Consider the following 20,237-nt stretch of genomic DNA (forward strand, 5'->3'; position numbering starts at 1 on the left):
TCCCCTCCCCCACCTCCTTCCCAGTTGCAGTGAAGTTCTGGGTCTGTTCTCTGGGTGCATGTCAGAAGGCTCGTTGCTTAGGGCAGAAAGCATTTCTCCAGCCTCCTTCCCTCCAGTTGGTGGGACAGCTGCTGCACCCCTTGGTTTACAACCCATTTATGGCAGGACACCCCCTGGTCACTGGGTGTTTGTGTAGTGTTTAATCATTAGGAGGTGGCTAGTTCTAATACGGTAAGCCCCAGGGCATCTACAGATAAGTCAGCTATTGCCTCTATATCAGGGTCTGTTTTCAGACGGCTCCTGTCGAAGGGCACAGGGGATGACCTCTGACACAGCCTGGAGATGGGGGAGGTGACTTCTGAAGGGCACAGTGGGACATGGCTACTAGAGATGAGGCTTTAGGTATCCAAGTAAAGCACCAGTCAGCCTGGAAAACACAGCCTGCAGAGATGGGACTTCCTTTCCCTCCGTCCCACTTCCCTCCCTGCCAAACCTGTACTGTTCTTTATCCTCCTCACCACTCAGATATCCCACTTGTTTTCCAAGATCCACCTAAAAGTCCCCTCTCCTCCAGGAATCCTACTCTAGTGCTCTTGTTCGACCTCTGAATCAGAAAGCATCGACAGTCCCCTGCCCTTTCCCTCAGTTTCTCACGACCTGGTCTTTGAGATAACAGAGAAGCCTTTGGTTTTTTTTAAAGAAGGCGCCACTCCAGAACCCTGTGTACCCACAGGGTCAGCTCAGCACCCTACACATGCTAAGTCCTGGTGAGCGCTCCACTGGATGGAAGGGACAGCCACACTCCAGTCATTTCAGTCAGGCTGGCACCTGATCCTTCAGTGAAGACCTACTCTGTGCCACCCACCCAGCTAAGGGCTGAACCAGTGCTGGGAGTGAGAAAAACAACCATGTTCACAGTGAAAAGCCAAAGCCTCAAACTGGGGAAACACAACTCATCTGGCTAAAACAGGAGTTCAGTTTAACAAGTGCTGACTGAGCACCTACTGTGTGCCAAACACTGTATTATCAGCTCCTGGAAACCCAATGATAACTAAGATAATCCCTGTCTTCAAGCTTAATACAGAGATAATAGAAAAAAATAACAGTTAAGATTTTGTTAGAAGTTAAAGGATTGCATGGGGCCCTTTGGGAGCTCCCAGGAAAGAAACTTACTTAGTCTGAGATGCCTAGTAAGGAAACATTGGAACCGAACGTTGGAAGAAGTGTATGTGTCAGTTAGCCTCGCAAAGCAGGGCCAGGAGAGGGCATTCTGAGCAGAGGGCCTTCCATGGGCAAAGGCACAGAGACGCAGAACATCGTGGAGTGTGCTAGAAACTGTGAAAGGTTTGGTGCTGCGGATTAGGAAGTGGGAAGTGAGGCTGGTGTGGCAGTCGGGGCCGAGGTTGGGTGGACCGCTCTAGACGCTTCTAAGCAGGTGAGTGATGCTCTGATACGCACGGCCAGATTCGCATTTGGGGAGGACCACTGCGGCTACGCATGGGCCAATGCGTGGAGTAACAGGACAGTGGCCATGAGAGCAGAGGGGCGCCGGGAAACACAGCACGTGAGAACACGCCATGAAGCGGTCGGAAGAGCGATGCTGAGAAGGAGGCCCAGCTCTCCGGCCCCAGTGGAGCTCAAATCTGAAGTCTGGGAGCTGACCTTGGTGGCACCGGCACTGGCGTGGTGGCTGAGTCATTAGCATGACAAGTGCTGCTTATGGACAGAGGCCCTCTGCTCCAGACTTCCTGCAGGGACATTCAAGGCCAGAGCCTGCATTAGCTCTACCAGCTTGCTGGCTTTGCCCTCTAGCACTTTATCCCAGATCATTAAGAGCACAGCCCTCTGGGAGGCTACCTTGTTTAAAGTGAGAAGCAAGGACATTTAATTGCCTCAGCTAGACACCCTGCTTTACTCCCCGCTCCCCTCCCCTCCATACTCCCCCTGCCTGGTCAGCACCCCAGGCGCTCCCATAGCACAGCCCACAGCTTGTGTCTTGAAACATAATCGGTGTGTGTTCCAAGGCCCTCCTCAAATTATGGCTCTGATCTTTACTTCCAAACGAAGAGCTGGAATTATAGCTTGGCTCCGAGAGACAGTTAAATCCACAGGGTCATAAACCCTTTCAAGTTCTGTTTCAAGACCTTTGTTGGGGATTTTAACAGGTTTGCACCTCTGATGTTGTTACGCTGTGGTCAGCCTGCTGGTTTCAAGAGTGGGGCCTCTTGCCAGGATGTGGAGTGTGCTGACTACTACAGCTTTTAGCAATTACTCGTGGGGGGCTCCGGCCTTAAATGATACCTTCTGCTTTTTCTTCAGCCAGAGTTCCCCAAGGATAGGAGAAGCAGGGGGACAGGCGCTGAGTGAGACTGTCCCCTAGGGCAGAATCACAAAGAGAAGGGTATGCTGTGGCACACAGGTGATGCAGGCAAGTGGCCACAGTGCTGGACCTGGGGTTGGCAGGACCTATACTTCCATCCTGGACCCCCAACTTAGGCACTTCAACCTTCCTGTGTCTCTCTTTCCTCATCTGTGCAACTGGTGTTCTAATCCTTAAAACAAAACTGGCTGCTGTTTATGGAGGGTGTTTAACTGGGCTCAGCAGCTGTGCTAACATTACCCCCGCACTACTCTAATCTACTCTGCACAGCAACTCTACGAGGTGGAAGTGGGCTCGTTATTATTTATTTTATAGACAAGGACATGGGGGCTCAGGATGGTTAAGTTAATTGATCTCTGTCATGTAGCTGGGAGGCAGCAAAGCTGGAGTCTAAACATGTCAGGGGGTTGCAGGTTTGAAATCCTTTTTCCGGGAAAGATTGTGGGCTGGGTCGAACCATTCGGTCTCACACAGGAGAAGCTCCTGGATACCAACAAACCCATTTTTTGAATGCATCTTGGGGCCATGGTTAACTTAACTTGAGGACTGGATGAGGACTGAGTGGGATGGATCACTATAAGCCCCAGCACCAGAATTGATTTGTGTTGGCAATAAGAGTTGTTTACCACCACTGATGCCTCACTCTGATTGGTCAGTGCCTGTTCTGGTTGGCCAGTGCCCTATTCTGATTGGTCAGTGCCTGTTCTGGTTGGCCACTGCCTTGTTGCCCTTGTTCTGACTGGTGAGTGCCCTGTTCTGGTTGGTTGGTGCCTGCACCTCACTGGCTTTAAGTATTTTGCATATGGTCCCTGCATCACAGAGCCAGACAGCCATTCAAGAACATATGTAATGAGCACTCTTCTGAGCCAGGCACTGTGCTAGGAAGGAGATTCATCTGCAAACAGAACTGACCTAGTTTATGTTTTACTGATACTTACAGTCTACTGGAAAGACATAACAGACAAATAAATAAAAATGAACGCGGGGCTTCCCTGGTGGCGCAGTGGTTGAGAGTCCGCCTGCCGATGCAGGGGACACAGGTTCATGCCCCGGTCTGGGAAGATCCTACATGCCGCGGAGCGGCTGGGCCCGTGAGCCATGGCCGCTGAGCCTGCGCTCCGCAACGGGAGAGGCCACAACAGTGAGAGGCCCATGTACCGCCAAAAAAAAAGAATGCAAATGCAAATAGGGATGTGAAAAAATCAGACTGGATGATCCAGAAGACACTAACAGCTGAGACCATTAGAGAGAGTGGTCAGGGACCTTCCCTGAGAGATGGGTGAGATGTTGTTGAGTTGATTCCTGAAGGATGAGAATGAGTCAGCCTTATAAAAAGAAAGGGGGAAGCGAAGCGGGAGAAGCACATTCCAGGCACAAGGAATAGCACAGGCAAAGGTTCTGAAGGGAGACATTTGGCAAGTTCAAGGACCTAGAGGAAGGCATGAGTTGGGGAGGGGAAAGTGGAATGAGGTGAGGCCAGAGAGACAGGCAGGGACTAGAACATGCCCTACCTTGGAGACCATGGTAAGAAGTATGGATTCTATTCTATGTGCAGTGGAAATCCACTGAGGTAAAGTTATAGGCAGGGGGCAGAGGAGATCCGATGTACGTGTTAAGAAGATCACACGGCTGCTGGGTGGAGAATGCACCACACGAAGGCCATGGAGGAAACAGTGGGCCCGGTCAGGAGGCCACAGGGGGAGCTCAATGAGAGGTGATGGCAGCCTGAACCGCTGTGATGGCAGATGAGAGACACTAAGAAGCAGAGAGATCTGAGAGATCACTTGCAGGGACTATGCCCAAGACTTGCCAACAGACTGGATGGAAAAGGAGAAGAAACCTAAATATTCAGCAAGTCTTATTAATCATTCTTAGGATACTGTAAATTAATTATACAGCAAACATCTACGGTATATGCCAGGCCCGTGCAGAGCCCAGGAATGCTGAGTAGAGTAAGATACCATTTCCGGTTCCTCCCTTTAGTTCAGTCGGGGAGACCACACCTGGAAGCAGACAATTCCAAAGGCATGTTACATGCTACCAGAGAGCAAAACGTGGGTTACCGGGAGACCCTGGATGGATGAGAGGCCCGCGGGGGACCCTGTCTGGGGTTAGGGGAGGAGAGGAGAGGGCAAAGAGGCTTCCTAGGAAGGGCAGGGCTGGGGCCAGTCCTGGAGCATGAGTGGGGGTTGCAGAGGTAAGGGACGCCAGGAGGTTATTCCTGATTATTCCAGGAGAGAGCTGGGTCCATGGACTACTCATCACTGGCATACCCTCCTCTGTCAGAGACGGGCAGCGCAGTACCCCAGGGAGAACATGTTTTTGGAGTCCGACAGACCAGGTTGGAAACTGAGCTCTGCCATTCACTGCCCACGTGCCCCTGGGCAAATCACTTAGACCCACTGACCCAGGACTTCTCAACTGTGAAATGGGGATAAGTCCTCCCTGGGTCCCCTGGGAGGTTAGAGCAAATATGCAAAGCATTTAGGACAATACCTAGAAGAGTAGCTGTTGCTGACAAAGAGGCTCAGAGGCCAGGACCACAGATTGCAAACTGTCAGAGAGTCCTATGGAGGAGTTTAGACAGCCTCCCAAGGGACCTCCATCCCTGGTGTGCCCGGAGCTCTCACGAGCTGCTCCCACACTGACAAGGGAAAAATGATCCCTTCTCCCTGCAAGAGCTCCCACAGAACAAGGCAGAGGGTACCTGGAGATCTCCCCGCATCTGCCTGCATGGTACTCAGCTTCTGGCTGATGGTAGGACACCCACTGTGGCCCCTGCACTCACCCTCTGCAGCCACCTGTGTACCCTGTACAAGACAACACATGAGAGCCCTGCCCGGCCAAGGTGCACTGTGATTCTGCTGCACGGCTCCTCTAGGGCTTCAACTACCGCACCCTCGTGGGTTACCCACGGGTCCACGTCCCGGAAGCCCAAAGAGGCAGCCAGGGAGGATAGTTTTTTCTTTTTTTTTTTTTTTAAGCCTCATTTTGCCACCAGAGGGGTTCTGAGTGCTTCTCCCCAAATCTCAGGGTAAGCTAAAGAGAGAGGAGACGACAGAAATCCTTGAGTCAGGGGCTTCGAGGCCACCGAGGCATGCAGCCAACCTCATTTCCTTCAGTCCCCATTTAATCTCCTCCACACAATCCTGCAACATCCCTCAAAATGTCCGAGTCCCTCTTCAGATCTCATTTCAGGCAATTTTACAGAACTGAGTACCACGGATTAATGAGGGGGATAAATCAAAGTGTGCAGCGGACAAGGGAAAACAACAGGGCTGCAGCTGGAGCGCACGAAGCCGGCCTCCTTTTCCTTAAGTCCCAAGACACAAAAGCCATAGGGGTCTATGGCAGAGGCCACTCCCGGAGGAGACAGACCCTGGAGGTCACCAGGTGTGACCAGTAGGGCAAAGGCAACTCTGAAGCCTCTGCTGGAGGTTCTGGCACGGAACAAGTTAAATGTTCCTACAGAGGAAAATGTGACTCCCACAGCTTGAAGCATCCCCAAATTCTTCTTAAGGAAGAGCTAGAGTTCCCTCCGCAGCAGCAGAGCCTGGCCTGAGCCGCAGTCTCTGGCATTCCTATGACCCAGACTCCCAATGGGAAAAAACGAGAGCTGGGAGGAGGACTGTCTCAAAGGTCAGCAGTCCCCAGTCTGTCACCTTTGCAAGCACCTCCGCTGGTGCAAAGCACTAAGGAGATGCTCGCCCATCACCCACGTAGCTCCCAGTCACCTTCTGGAAGGATGGCACTGAGCCTCTGAACAAAGAGGAAGCAAGCACGATGATGGAAAGCAAAGGTTTTGTGCCCAGGGAGACCTGAATTCAAATCCGAACTTTGCCCCTTACGGCACTGTGGCTTTGGGAAGGCATGTCACCTTTCAGAGTCTGCTCCCTTATCCGTAAAGCGCATGGTCTTGTATAAACCCATTCCCAGTTTTGCCCTCTAGGACTCTGGTGTACCCCACAAAGCCTGCCAACTGCATGAAAAATCACAGTGCAGGGAAGTCCCTCCAAGGCCCCTGACGCTGCTCATTCCGAAAGCCTCCCGCTCCCCTTTGGACAGGCAGAGGCCGCTGCTAGTGGTGATTTAGGGAACAATGTCCTCCCAAGTCTAATTAAATCCTGAGTCAAAACACCCACCGAAATAAATACAATTCACTGCTTATCAGTCACTTGGAATTTTATCTCAGTGAAAATAAGACTACAATCCCACGAGCTTCAACTTCTAATATAACTCTGGTGAAGCTCCAAGTTAGAGCAAAATCCATTATCACGTGTAATAGATTTTCTCCAAAGCGTCAGAAAGGTACATACCCCCACCACTCCCGGTCACAGCTCTGTCTGCCCTGCCTTCCCCTTTTGCAAGATTTCATTCGGTCTTTCAGCCCTGGGCATTCATCTGTGCCTGCCGTCAGCGACACTGCTACCCGCCTCTCTCTCCCTAAGTGCCTCGTGCCTTAGCTTTGAAGCGCAGTAAGGATGGACTTTGAGGCTTTCTCTCCTCTGGAAGAAGAGGGGCCCCCTCAGCCTGCTGGGTCTGCACACAGCAGGGGCCCCTGGACAAGCACTGCACTCCTAATAGCAACGCGCCATCATTGCACGACGACACCTGTCATGGAGATCGTCAGAGCCGAAAGGTTCGTGGAGTCCCTGCCCTGTGTGAATGAGTCACAGTCCTGAGTCATTCTGTAACTCTGTCCTTCAAATGACAAACAAGAACACCGAGTCCCAGGATCTCAAGGACCTTAAACATCGGCAGATCTGACTGCAGGGATGAAGGAACGAGGGGTTCAGGGAGGGGGAGCATCTTGCCCAAGACGTTCAATGGTGGCAGAACCAGGTCTAGGACAAGGACTCTTGATTCCTACTGCACTCCCTCCCTTACTGCATGGACTGCGTTCATCCTTACCAAAGACATAACGTGCGCTTTCATCAGTTACTCAGAGTTCATGCTCTCCAAACTCACGCCGAGATGACTTTGCTCCCCAAAGGCTGGAGGACAGAGCAGTCACTGGACCACAAACCGTCTCCCCAGACCTGGATTTCCTCACTGGCAAAGTGAGAGAGGGCTGCGGCTGGTGACCCCGAAGGGTGCTCTCTCTCACCCAGCCTTGCATGGTAAGCCTCTCTTTGGAGAGGCAGCCTTGGGAAAATACATTTACATGCAAGGTAACCTTGAACGGAAACTTGGCTGGCGCAACTGTCCAGCATGACCAGCCTAAAGGCTACACTTATTAACCAGGAACACTTCTCCACAGCTGGCGTAAGGGCTCCTTCTACACCAGGCTTATTTCATCAGCTCCTGCATTCCAGTCACAGAAATCACAACTAGGCTGCTCTTCAAACACGACAAAGGATATTAAAGGAAACAAAAGGAAAATCCCAAGTGGATAATGAAACAAGCAGGCCTATTTTGACACTTGGGTAATATTTTTAAAGGATCTCTCAAATCACCACTGACAGGAAAATAAACCTCCTGCATTTCATTATAGTTAACAACAAATTCCCAATGTAGGATGACATTTAGCCCTCAGGGCTACCCCTGGTCCTTCCAGTTCCCACAAATCTCTTTGGCACATGGCACACAGTGTTATGAGGGCTTATTAAGGCTCCTCTCCCCTCGATTTGACTGCAAGCTTCCTGAGGGCAGGGAGCAGGGACAATGTCCTGACTCACCTTGGGATCCCCAGGGCCTGGTGCATGGGAGATGCTCTGTCAATATAAATAGTCATCAGCAGTTTCTATAAGCTGTCACATATCAAGATACAGGCCAAATACTTTGTTGAAATGCAACTGACCCATAGCATTGTCTAAAATTCCTCAGCCAGTTCAGTCAGCGGGTTCCTAACCTCTGGGCTCACCCTCCCTGACCGAGGCCATCAGTCAGACTAGGCGCCGTGGTGCCCAGCATCTGATAGGTATGTAGTGAATATGTGATGAACTGCATGATACAGAGTTGGTTACATAATGCGGTGGGGTGGGGGCAGTATTAGGCTCGGGCTGACACTTGTATGTAATAAAACAATGATAGTCACTAAGGAGTTCTCCACATATTTTGTTCTCACAGGCACCTGGCAAAAATGTACTTCTCTTTACCTTTGAATTTAGGTGTACCTCTGACTTCCTTCGGCCAATGGCAAGTGAGTGGAAGTTACAGGGGCCATTCCTGGACAGAAGCTTTAAGAGGCAGTGTGTCTTCTCTTTGCCATGGACATTGTCAATGCTCTAAATAGTCGCCTCTCTGGAACCCTGGGTCCTAAGGTGAGAACGATGTACAACGTAGCTTCCCACTGATCTGCAATGGCCAGATACTGAGGGTGGGTTTTGGGAGTTGTTTGTTATGCAGCACAATCTAGCCTATCGTAACTGATGCAAAGTCTGGCCCAGGTACTCGGATTAAAACACATGATGTTATTTTCTGTTCCAGGGCACAGGCGTAGTCAGATTCTCAGTTTGGGATGGGGGCCTATGCTTCAAGTTTCTGGGGGAGGAAGCACAGAAAAAGGTGCCTCATTTGGTCTTTTTCTTTTTCTTTTTGGCCACACCACATGGCATATGGGATCTTAGTTCCCTGACCAGGGATTGAACCCATGCCCTCTGCAGTGGAAGCGTGGAGTCTTAACCACTGGACCGCCAGGGAAGTACCTGGTTGTTTCTCTTTGACCTGTCACTCTTGCTTTTGTATTGCTAGATGTCTTCTCATCCATACTTTGGACAACCATCAAGTCTCCAAATCACCTTTAAGCAACTATTGAAAAGGCACCACTTTTGGAAAAATGTGCTTTGGGGGAGGGATTGTCCTCCCTGTCCCCTAACACACACACACACTCTGCTGTGCTTCTCCTACGGCATACCCTGGGACAAAGCTATGAAGTCGGGCAACATAAGGGAGTGGAGGGTTCTCGTGGGGCCACTATACTGCCTTCTTATTTTTTAAGGGAAAACACTGCATGGATGAGAAATGATACTCCACAGACCATTCTTTCTCTTCTTGTTACAACCCCCCGGGAGAATTCCTTTGTGGCTTAAGGTGCAGATGGTTTGCTTCCTGTCAGCGCTGCTCCTGTTCAGCACAGGTGGCCTCTGCCCACCCATTCCACAAGCAGCCGCTCCAACTTAAAAAGGAAGCCAGTGGTACCAGCAGAAAAGAGGCCCTTGGGAAAGGCCAATGCAGTAATTATTATCCTGTTACCACGGAAATAGAGGTTTGCCTCTAAGGCTCCTTTTATGAGCTTTAAAATGAAAGTGACTTTCACTCTCTCCTACTTTGTGTTCTCTTGCTACACACGGGCAGGAGAAGAAGGCGGAAAGGGATGGAAAAGAAACACAATGAAGATCATTGATGCTGGGCACTGTGCTAGAGGCATCTTCTTACTCGAAGAAAATGAGTATAACCCTGGAATGCAGGACTAGGAAAATGCTTGGGGGCACTAGTGGGTATAATAGGCAGTTATGAGGCAGTGAGGAGGAGGCCAGCAGTATGAGAGAGGAAGAGAGGGGAGGGCTGGGGGGGAGGGAGAGGGGGAGGGGGAGAGAGAGAGAGAGAGAGAGAGAGAGAGAGAAAGAGAGAGTGGGAGAGAGGGGGGAGGGGGGAGAGAGAGTGGGAGAGAGAGAAAGAGAGGAGGGGGGAGAGAGGGAGGGGGAGGGAGGGGAGGAGAGAGAGAGAGAGAGAGAGAGGGAGAGAGAGAGGGGGAGAGATCAACTGATTGAGCCAAGCAAGGCAAGATGAAGACAAAATATTATGGGAACAGTCAGGAAGGCAAAGTTCATTTTCACTTAGTCCAGTAGGAATCTCAATGCTGAATTACCACGCATATACGTAACCATGTAGGACCTTATCTGTATTCTCAATTTTCTCCCTTTTCTACATGTCATATTCTAACTTACATTTCCTTCTGTCCTAATGTTTCAGTCTTTTAATTTACAATTGTTCTTTCACTATATGTAGTTACTCAAAGCTGTTACGGAAAGAAGAGGGCTTAACTATTAGTTAATTAAATATAAAGGTAAGAGAACAATCTGGCTAGAGGCCAGATTGCCCTGAATGGCTTGCAGGCCGAAGAATAATCAGTGTATTTATCTTTGTTCCGTACTTTATAAAGCACTTTCCCTACCGCCACCTTGGGCCCTCCTCACAACAGTCCTGTGAGGCACGAGTGAATACTGTCCTCATTTTAGAGACAAAACCCTGAAACTCAGGAGTTTTCACTAGACCTAGGGTCCCTCTACAAGAAACCCCATGTCTTCTCTGTACTCCACAGCTGCCTTTTGAAATAGAAATGAGCTGGTCTATATCAGCGCTGCCCAAAAGAACTTGCTGCAGTGATGAAATGTTCTCTTATCTACTGAAGAGTGTCTGCATTCTCCAATAGGGTGGCCCCAAACCACGTGGGACCTGGGAGCACTTGAATGTGGCTCACGTGACTAAAAAGCCGACTTTTAATCTGGTTTATTTTACACTGCCATGGCCACATGCTACTGGGGTTCCTGACACTGGCGGTGCAGATCTTTAGTCCCTCACTCCCACCACATGAATGCAGGGGAAACAGGGCTCAAATACCGGCAGCCAGAGATCGCATGAAGTGCGATTAGTGATAAAAGAAGGGCCAACCCCGCCCCCTTGGCTTCCTCGGTGATGGCGGGAATATTAGGAAATGACAGTGCTCAAAAGGCACAGAGAGGAGACAGCGAGGGGGAGGGAGGGAACGTTTTAGGGGAGCCCTCCTTAGACCATGGCTCAGCCAAGTAGGCCTGCAGACCCCCAAACTCTGGGTAGAGAAACTCCAGCAATGCTTCAGGGACTACCGTGGTAAACCAGCAGCAGGGAGAATTCTTCAAATGACTGCAGAATCTCAGCAGATTCTGTGGGCCCTGGATTTCTGGGATCATTAAAAGGAAGGATCAGCCCTGGCCTGGGATCTTAAAATTGTGGACCCCTCCTCCAGCAAACCACCCAAGTTGGCAGCAGGTCAGAATCCACAAACAGGCATCCCTCCTTCAAACCTGCAAGGAGGTGAAGGGGTAAACTGGCCCAGCACTGCGTAAGAAAGGCCTTTTCCTTGAGGCCTGAAATCACGGTGGGATAAGGGACGAGGAGGGTCAGCCCACCTGCAGTATCCCTGTGAGAAAAGTGTGGGATGGAGGGAGAGGAATCAAGAAATATCCCTCTTCCCTCTTCATGCAAACTGTTTTGCATTGTCCCTTACGGATGGAGTTGGCCTTTCCAGGCATCTGGGCGTTGTTTACCTTTTTTAGTGAGGAGGGCCTCATTTAACGAGATGACACCAAGATAAGGGCTGGAACTCGGGAAGAATCCCTGCACGGAGGGCTCCCTGAGCGGGCAGTATGGCAGGTGGTTAGAGCCTCTGGGGGGTCTGGTGGGCCTGGGTTTCAATTCCAGCTTGGACACTATAGACAGTTAGCTGTGTATGCAACCTAACCTTCTCATGGCCTATGAAACTAGGATAATATCTCCTCTCAAAGGGTCAGGGTTAGGAATTAATGACACAAAGTTTGTAAGGTGCTTGGCACAGTTCCTGGCATATAGCGATCCATCAGGAAATAGCGATTATGATTGTTTTTGTTATTTTCTTTTTTTAAATTCATTTTTACTGGAGTATGGTTGCTTTACAATGTTGTGTTAGCCTCCACTGCACGACAAAATCAGTCAGCCATACACATACGGATATCCCCTCCCTTTTAGGTTACCACAGTGCATTAGGTAGACTTCCCTGTGCTGTACAGTATGTTCCCATCACTTGTCTATTTTATACATAGTATCAATAACATATATGTCTCAATCCCAGGCTCCCAATCCCTCTCACCCCACTCCTTTCCTCCTTGTGTTTTATTATTTTCTGGTAAAGATGCGTATTCGTTTTCTATTGCTGCTGTAACAAATTATAATAAACTTGGTGGGTGAAAACAATAAGTATGTACTGTCTTACAGTTCTTCGAGGCAGAAGTCTGAATTGGGTCTCATGGACTGAAATCACAGTGTCGGCAGGGCTACATTCATTTCTGGAGGCTGTAGGGGAGCAGAATCTGTTCCTTTGCCCTTTCCTTTTGATACAGGCCACCCACATTCCTTGGCTGTGGCCCCTTCCTCCATCCTCAAAGCCAGCCAGGGCAGGTGGTGTGCCTCTCACACCTCATCACTCTGCCCCCCTCTCCTGCCTCTTCCACTTTTAAGGACCTTGTGATTACATTGGGCCCACCTGGATAATCCAAGGCGCTCTACCTAAACGTCAGCTGATAAGCAACCTTAACTCCCCTGGCCATGTAGCATAACATATTCACAGGTGCTGGGGCTATGTATGGTCCGGGACACCTTTGTGGGGCCATTGTTCTCCTTACCCCAGGCCCGGAAGGGAGGACGAGGGGAGAAGTCATTCCCATCTGTGCTCCCTCTAGCCTGCATGTCCCAGCAGGGGCGATGCCTAAGAAACAGCTGGGTCGGGGACCTACCACATGGTGAGGGCTCCTACCAATTGCATCGGCTGGCTGGGGTGCTCTGGCCTGGATTCAATTCCTTTCTCCAGGTCGGGCCTGAGTCTGTGAATGCACTGCTTGGTGCCAGGAGGCCGTGTTGTTCCACACAAATCACAAAGCCAAGCAGTGCCCTGGGCTTTTGGAGATCTTGTGACACTCTCACCGAGGAAGGAGGGCCTGGCTTGGCAGGCTGGTCAAATACCAGGTTGCATAGTTACATCCTCACACTGTGGGACTCCCTGTTCCAGATGAAGCTGGGACAGCTCCGAGCACCAAGGCCTGGGTCCCAAATGCAGACAGGCCAGTTTACACAAGGACTGAGGCCCAACTCAAATGCCATCTCAATACCTACAATGCGCAGAATTTGCAGGGCAATGAAAATCTTGTAACAAGGGAAAAACAAAACAAAACAAAATAGTTTCCCCTTCCTGTTTGGTGATGTCAGAGGGCAATGTTCATCTTGTTCAAGTCTCAGGCTGACGTTTTAACACGCGGCGTTAGTTTTTCTGCTATCTTTATTACTACCTAAATTAATAAAAGCAACTGGTGTTCAATAAGCGTTTTAATGGTTGAGAAGAAAGTTACCAAGTAATGCAAAGTCCTCCTCAGCATCTATGTGCACAGAAGCCTGGCTTCTGTCCTCCACGTGCTCTCAGTGACACGTACATGACCATCGGGGGAGCTCCTAACTGTCTTAGCTCACTGCTCTCTAAAGCGTGATGCTGGAAAGGGCCACAGCGGTGCTTTGGGGGGACAAAGAAAGGGACCCGAGAGTGGAAACTTTCCCACAGCTGACCTTTAAGCTTTGAAAACACTCAACTCACTGGAGGTCAAGATGGGTTCCGAGGAGACAGCAGTGCGTGCAACCAGCCAGAGTTCCACAAACCATGCGACTGTGGGCCCAGCCCCTGGGCCCTCCTTGCTGTTTTCCTTCCTTCTCCCAGGCCGCCAGTCCACAGACCTCCAAGCCAAAGCTCTCTTCAGTTACCTGTTATCTGGGGCCAACGGCTTGTAATAAGCCACCTCCGTTTGTCCCGTTTGATCCTCCCTTCTCAGACAGCTGGCTCTAGTTTGCTGAAAGTTGGCCCTGATGACTATCAGGTAAAAACTAGAGCCCACGGGTGGCAACCCTAAAGAGTGACCGGAGATCAAGGACAGACTTGGCATCCTGAATTTACGATCGTCGTTTACTATTTCTCAGAAGCTGGCTGGTGACGTAACGAGACTCACGAACAGATACGGTCTCTGTTTCCCAGACTCTGAAGGTACACATTCCTATCAGTTACTTTTAATAACCCTGAAGATACCCCAGCTACATCCCGTCGCCAACAGCCACGGCCTGCCTGGTGGGTCGGCGTCCTTTAGGGCCTTCCCCCAGAGAGCTGTCCTTCGGGGCTGCACTGCCAAGGTCAATGATGCTTCTGTCTGCACTGTGAGGTGATCTGCCCTTGTGCTTGCCTTCCCTTTGCTGAGGGCTCATCAGAAATCACCTCTCAGTACTTTTGCTATTTCCTTTGTAGAACTCATGTAGTTTACTGCTTGTGTGTGAATCCTTAATGACTGGGCTGTCTTTTTATTAAAAACTTCACGGAAATACCTTAGCTCTTTTTTTCAGGTTAAAAGGGAAGAATTCTGGAAAGGTGCTGGGTTCTCTGCATATTTTTTTCACTTGTCTAAATTATTTAAACAACATATTTCCAATTCAAGGATAAGAACAGGATTACCTAGCCTGTAGCCATTTGCATACTACTTTTTATTTTTTTATATATCTGCACACCATCTGTGATATTCTTCCTTGATTTTTCACGTTAAATCATCCCAAGCTTACACTATCCTTACCCTAAGCAATATTTGTAAAATCATGGGTTTGAGATGCTAGCTGTAAGGTTTTTATTTTATTTTTTTTAATTACAGTTAAAATGTAATTGTTAAAAAGAAGTATTTCCCTGTCTACCATCTAAAATTATTTCCTGTACTATTAATGTTAGCCTCTTACTTTGGGACACACTCATCTAGAATATAGTTTTGGGAAGAGATTTACATGAGGAACTTGAAAGAAACAAATCTACTGCTATTTCAACTTAGCCAAAGATAAAGAATTCTTATGGTCTGTTTAAACTAACTCTGGAGAGTAAAGAAATTTAACATATTCAAGAATAATGTAGAATATCTCACTGCCTACAGGTCAAAACTTTTACATAAAATCGAAAATCTGTAAGCATTATTAAATCCTGTTTTTAAAGCCACCTGAATTCCTTCTTTACAAGTTGGTCAGGGGACTTCCGTGGTGGCTCAGTGGTTAAGAATCCGCCTGCCAATGCGGGGCACACGGGTTCAAGCCCTGGTCCGGGAAGATCCCGCCTGCCACAGAGCAACTAAGCCCATGCGCCACAACTACTGAGCCTGCGCTCTAGAGTCTGAGAGCCACAACTACTGAGCCCTCATGCCACAGCTACTGAAGGCCATGTACCTAGAGCCCGTGTTCCGCAACAAGAGAAGCCACTGCAATGAGAAGCCCGTGCACTGCAATGAAGAGTAGCCCTTGCTGGACACAACTAGAGAAAGCCCGTGTGCAGCAATGAAGACCCAATGCATCAGAAAATAAATAAATAAATTAATTAATTAATTTAAAAAAAAAAAGTTGGTCAGTTATCCATTCAGTCTTAAATGATCACATCTGAGCAATTCCAGCTTGGAGAGAACCAGGAGACACTGTTGTCTACTTGGTCCCACCATAGGGGCTGAGCTGGAACAACAGAACAAATGCTACCCATCTTTCCAGTCCCTACCCAAATCCTCCACCTCCAAAAGCAGGAACAAGCTGAGCTGTGATCTATGATCATTCCATTAACCTTGCAATGAAGCATTAAATTAAATTGCCTACTGCAGACTCTGCTTTCGCTGCAAGGGGAAAAAGGCCTTCACTTTATGCTAATAGATTTATTAAGCAACTCCGTGTTTACAAGAGAATGCAAATAAGCAAAATAACTTAGCAAACTGTGAAATCTCCAGTGGGGGTGTTACAACAACTGATTTTTCTTTTGCCGATATTTACTCTAAAGATTTTAGTTATAGAGAGTTTTAGCCTTAGAAAGAGCAGTTCTCAAATGGTTCATCTTTCTATAGAATTTTCAAACCAATACTTTAAATAAAATTACAGGAAAAAAGCTGACTTGAGTTGGACAAGTCTTTTGTCCTCTCTGGTATCAATCACCACCTTGGATGCTGGGGCGACTCGGAGAAGGACATAGTCGAGTTGGTGGCAGAGCCTGGGCCTTGGGCAGATGCCAACTTCCCGACAACGAATTCAGCACTCTCCACACCAGCCCAAGCTTCCGAGTCTTCCCCAGAGAAGGTGAGGATTCCTCTGCGGCAAATTCCATTTCTGGGGGTAACTTCAAAATAATGCTGCCCTATTTCTCTGAAGCCAGAGAACTACGAAAGTCACATCACTCTCTGTAAAAAAAGTATGTCCTGCTAAGAGAATAGTTAAGAAGCTGGGCTTGTGATACAAATATTTGGCACAGTGATTTCAAACCACTCATATCAGAATTCCATGTTATGGGGACTCCCCTGGTGGCGCAGTGGTTAAGAATCCGCCTGCCAATGCAGGGGACACAGGTTCGAGCCCTGGCCCGGGAGGATCCCACATGCCGCGGAGCAACTAAGCCCCTGCGCCACAACCACTGAGCAGCCCCCGCTCGCCACAACTAGAGAAAGCCCACACACAGCAACGAAGACCCAATGCAGCCAAAAATAAATAAATAAAAATAAGTTTAAAATTCCATGTTATGTCTCATCAACCCAGATTTGGAAAGAGGTCAAGTATGCCAGAAAAATCCTTCAATAGTCAGATCAGTAAAGGGTATTGAAATCTAGAAATATAGCACATCAGAGCTGGGAGGGATTTTGGAAATCATACAGTCCAAACCCCTTCTTTAATAAATTGCTCATGGTCATAGAATTGGTTTGTGTTGGAGTAAAGAGTAGAAACTTGAAGGCCGAATATTCTTCTTTATTACAGTGTTTTCTGAAGCTCTTTTTGTCTCTCAAGCGACGAAGACCGGTCAAGTCCTATCATGTCAACTACTCAGCATGCAGTGTATAAAGGTACATGGTTAAGCCTTGCCTCCTATCACCAGGCAACCAGAGAATTATGGGGAAGCCTGCTCAGCCATGGCCAGGAGAGCTCCCTTCTACACACAGACCTTCTGTGCACCACCAGGGACTCTGTTCCTTCCAAGGTGCAATACCTAGAAAGCTGGCTAACAGAGGAAGCAAAGCAGATCCCCAGGGCCTGCTGAACTGATAAAGATGCAGTAGCAATGGTCAAAACAACAACAAAAACTGCCCAGCCTGAGCTCGCTGGGTTCGTGCTGTCAGAAGCACCGTCCTACCCAGAAGCAGCATGAAGAGCTGGTCAGCAGCCCTCTCTCTCCTGCTGTGCCAGCTCCTAATCCCAGGCCCAGCTTCAAGGCCTCCCAACCTCTGGCGGGTTAAAGTAGCACCCACCCGCTCTCACTATCACTGCCCTCCTTTCTCAGGCCCCTCTGGAATGACCTCCACACCTGGGCAACCCCAAGTGGAGCAGGCTTACCTGTCAGCATCTCCGAGGCCCAGGGAGGTGTTTCTTTGCAGGGTCTCCCGCACCACAGCCATCCCATCAGGGAGCCGGTTCAGGCGGCGGGTGTAGAGGCCAAGTCCACCATCAGTCATGTACCTTTGAAAGGAGAAGAGGATGACGCAAATGTATGGTTAAGAGCAAGTCCTGTGCCATCCTGCGGTTCATATCCAGAAGTCCTGCACGGCCATCCTGTGCTCTAAGGGGGAAGGAACTGAGGCTTTCCCGAGGCTCTGTCACTGATCACAGCCCAGGGATAACTCAGCTGACTCAACCCAAAGGATCACCAGCTTGCCGGCAAAAATAAGTCGCCTTGTATGTGTGTAACTGATTCACTTTGTTGTTAAGGAAAAACTAACACACTATTGTAAAACAGTTATACTCCAATAAAGATGTTTAAAAAAAAATTTAATAAAAATAAAAATAAATAAATAAATAAATAAATAAAATAAAATCACACCCGGCTTAACCACTTGGAATAAAGTACGCTCCTTTCAAAACTTGTATAATGTAACTCAGCTCTGATGGTTTCACAGTTTAAGTATTCTTCTGCTTTAGATTTTGGTTTGGTAGTAAAATTTCAAATAAGGCTACCAGGTTGGCAGAAGAGATTACCAGGGAAAGGGGAGGATCCTATAGGGTCTGGGAGGAAAACTACTCATACTCTTTGTCATGTTGTCATTAAAAAGTATTAACTCTGAAGATATTAGAAATGATGTAATTATTAAAAAACACGAAAAAAAAAAAGTCAGCTTAATTAACCCAAACTCACAGGAATCTATGAAGCAGAAGGGAACTAGTAAATAAAATTAACTGTCAGATGCATTCATGACATTCTTTTCAATGTCAGCAATTATACAAACAGGTGTTTTACCTAAGTACTTAGAATGGAACTGACAAGTCATCGGCAAATCATAGGGAAAAATGTTACAGAACAGTGCAGTGGAAAAAGTAGGCGAGCTTTTAAAAGGAAAAGAAATAAAAGATGGAGGATATAAGAGCCAGCTTTGCGTCATGGGCAAGTCAGTTCTCTGAGGCCTGTGGTTTTCATCTAAACTGTGTGAATATCACAGCCTTCCTGCATCACAAGGTGGACATGAGAATTAGTGAGATAAGGAATATCACAGTGCTCTATAATTCGTATAAGACCGTATAAACAGAAGATGTTATTAGGATACTCATCATCTTGAAGTAGCTACAAGGGTAAATTTCACCTCTGATACTGATGTCTTAAGGGGGGTGTCCCAAACTCTCTGAATAACAGTAATGCTCCTTTACTTTTCTAGATCTCTCGGTGATGCCACAAAGCTATCTTCTGATGAAATCAGTGTTGTCAGGGGGAAGGGGAGACCCCTGAAACTTTCTGTATAGATGGCTGACTATCTACCAATCAGACCAGTTCCTGAAAGATTAGCTACCAGTAGGAGGTAGTTCAGGTCCAAAGCAGCTTTACTTCACGTACCTTCGCTCCTCCATGACACCCCACAAAGGAGACTGCTTGTGCCATCACCCCCATCTCCAGAGGAGAACGAGAATTCAAAGCAAAATTTGAGCAGAACCAGAATCCAAACTCAGATCCCTTAAATTCCCACATGGGCCCTATCAGATAGACCTGCAATGCATCTGAAACTACAAGTGATTTTCATTTCAAGTCAAATAACAGGAAGTAAGTAGACCAGTGAACGAGTGGTTGTTTTGCTGCAACGGTCGGCTGAGCTACATCATGGAATGTTTCACTGCATTTGGTATCTTGGCTTTAGAATATTATGGCGTAGATCCTAAGGGTTCTCAATCCTTGAGATTCTTCCACCTCTAGTTTAGGAACTTCTTAGGATATATTCTTAGAAAAATGGACTTACAGGATGCTGTGGAAGTTTCCCAGAACCAGTAGGGTCAAGTTAGGGTCAGAGAAGAAAGTTCTCATAGAAGCCATCTTGGGTGAGAAGGAGCTTCTGTTTTGGGTCAAAAGAACTCTCCCTTAGGGCAGCTTCCCGGATACCATGTCTGAACTGACTTCTCTGATGGCCCCATTCATCCCCATTTATGACATTAATGATCACAATGCCAGCATAATGGAAAATCTGCTGAAGTCAGTCAAACCGATTGTTTGTGCACCAGCAAAACAACACAACAGACTGGTTTTTTTCACTCAACTGTACCATAAAAACCACCCTGTGAATATACTAAAACCCAACGAATTGTACACTTTAAAATGGTAAATTTTATGGTATTTGACTTATTCCTCAAGGAAAAAGAAAAAAGAAAACCCCAAAACCCCAGCGATTGCATCTATAGTTAAATACTTATTTGTGTAATGACTTTTGGATGCTTGGTTCCCATGCTGGATAGTGAACTCCTTGATTGCAGGAACTACTTTATTTTGTTCAAATCTATATCCCATGTGCCTAACACATACTAAGTGCTTAATAAATATTGCTTTTGTTGAATGAAGCCCAAAGATACAGCCATAGGGTGAAGTTTAGCAAAAAACATTTTGGGAGGAAACCAATTACAGGTTCTTCTGCCTCTTAAATGTCAGCAAATTTGACATCTAAGACATACGGCAATAAAACTGTCTACCTGTCAGTCAAACCATCTGCCCATCCATCCACCCATCCACCCACCCACCCATCAGATGTAGTGACGCTGGGTCCAGTGGTGGCCTCCATGTGTGCATCCTACAATTAACATAAGGAGAAGAAAAAAAAAGCACCTACAGAAAAATGCAGTAACTCTGCCAGAG

At 47.9% G+C, this 20,237-nt stretch overlaps 1 protein-coding gene across 12 annotated transcripts in view; it reads right to left on the bottom strand.

The window, feature by feature from the left end:
• NAV2 (neuron navigator 2) overlaps window positions 1-20,237 on the bottom strand; it is a 764,629-nt gene that overhangs the window by 108,428 nt on the left and 635,964 nt on the right. For all 12 annotated transcript variants that reach the window (XR_010841345.1, XM_067038097.1, XM_067038101.1 and 9 more), the window contains one exon: window positions 17,471-17,593. Coding sequence is in view for 11 of the 12 variants with exons in the window: in XM_067038097.1 (XP_066894198.1) it covers window positions 17,471-17,593 (123 nt within the window). In the remaining variant the exon portion in view is untranslated. The remainder of the gene's footprint in view (window positions 1-17,470; window positions 17,594-20,237) is intronic.

This window comes from Kogia breviceps, chromosome 7 (assembly GCF_026419965.1).
Source record: "Kogia breviceps isolate mKogBre1 chromosome 7, mKogBre1 haplotype 1, whole genome shotgun sequence".
Classification (NCBI taxonomy): Eukaryota; Metazoa; Chordata; class Mammalia; order Artiodactyla; family Physeteridae; genus Kogia; species Kogia breviceps.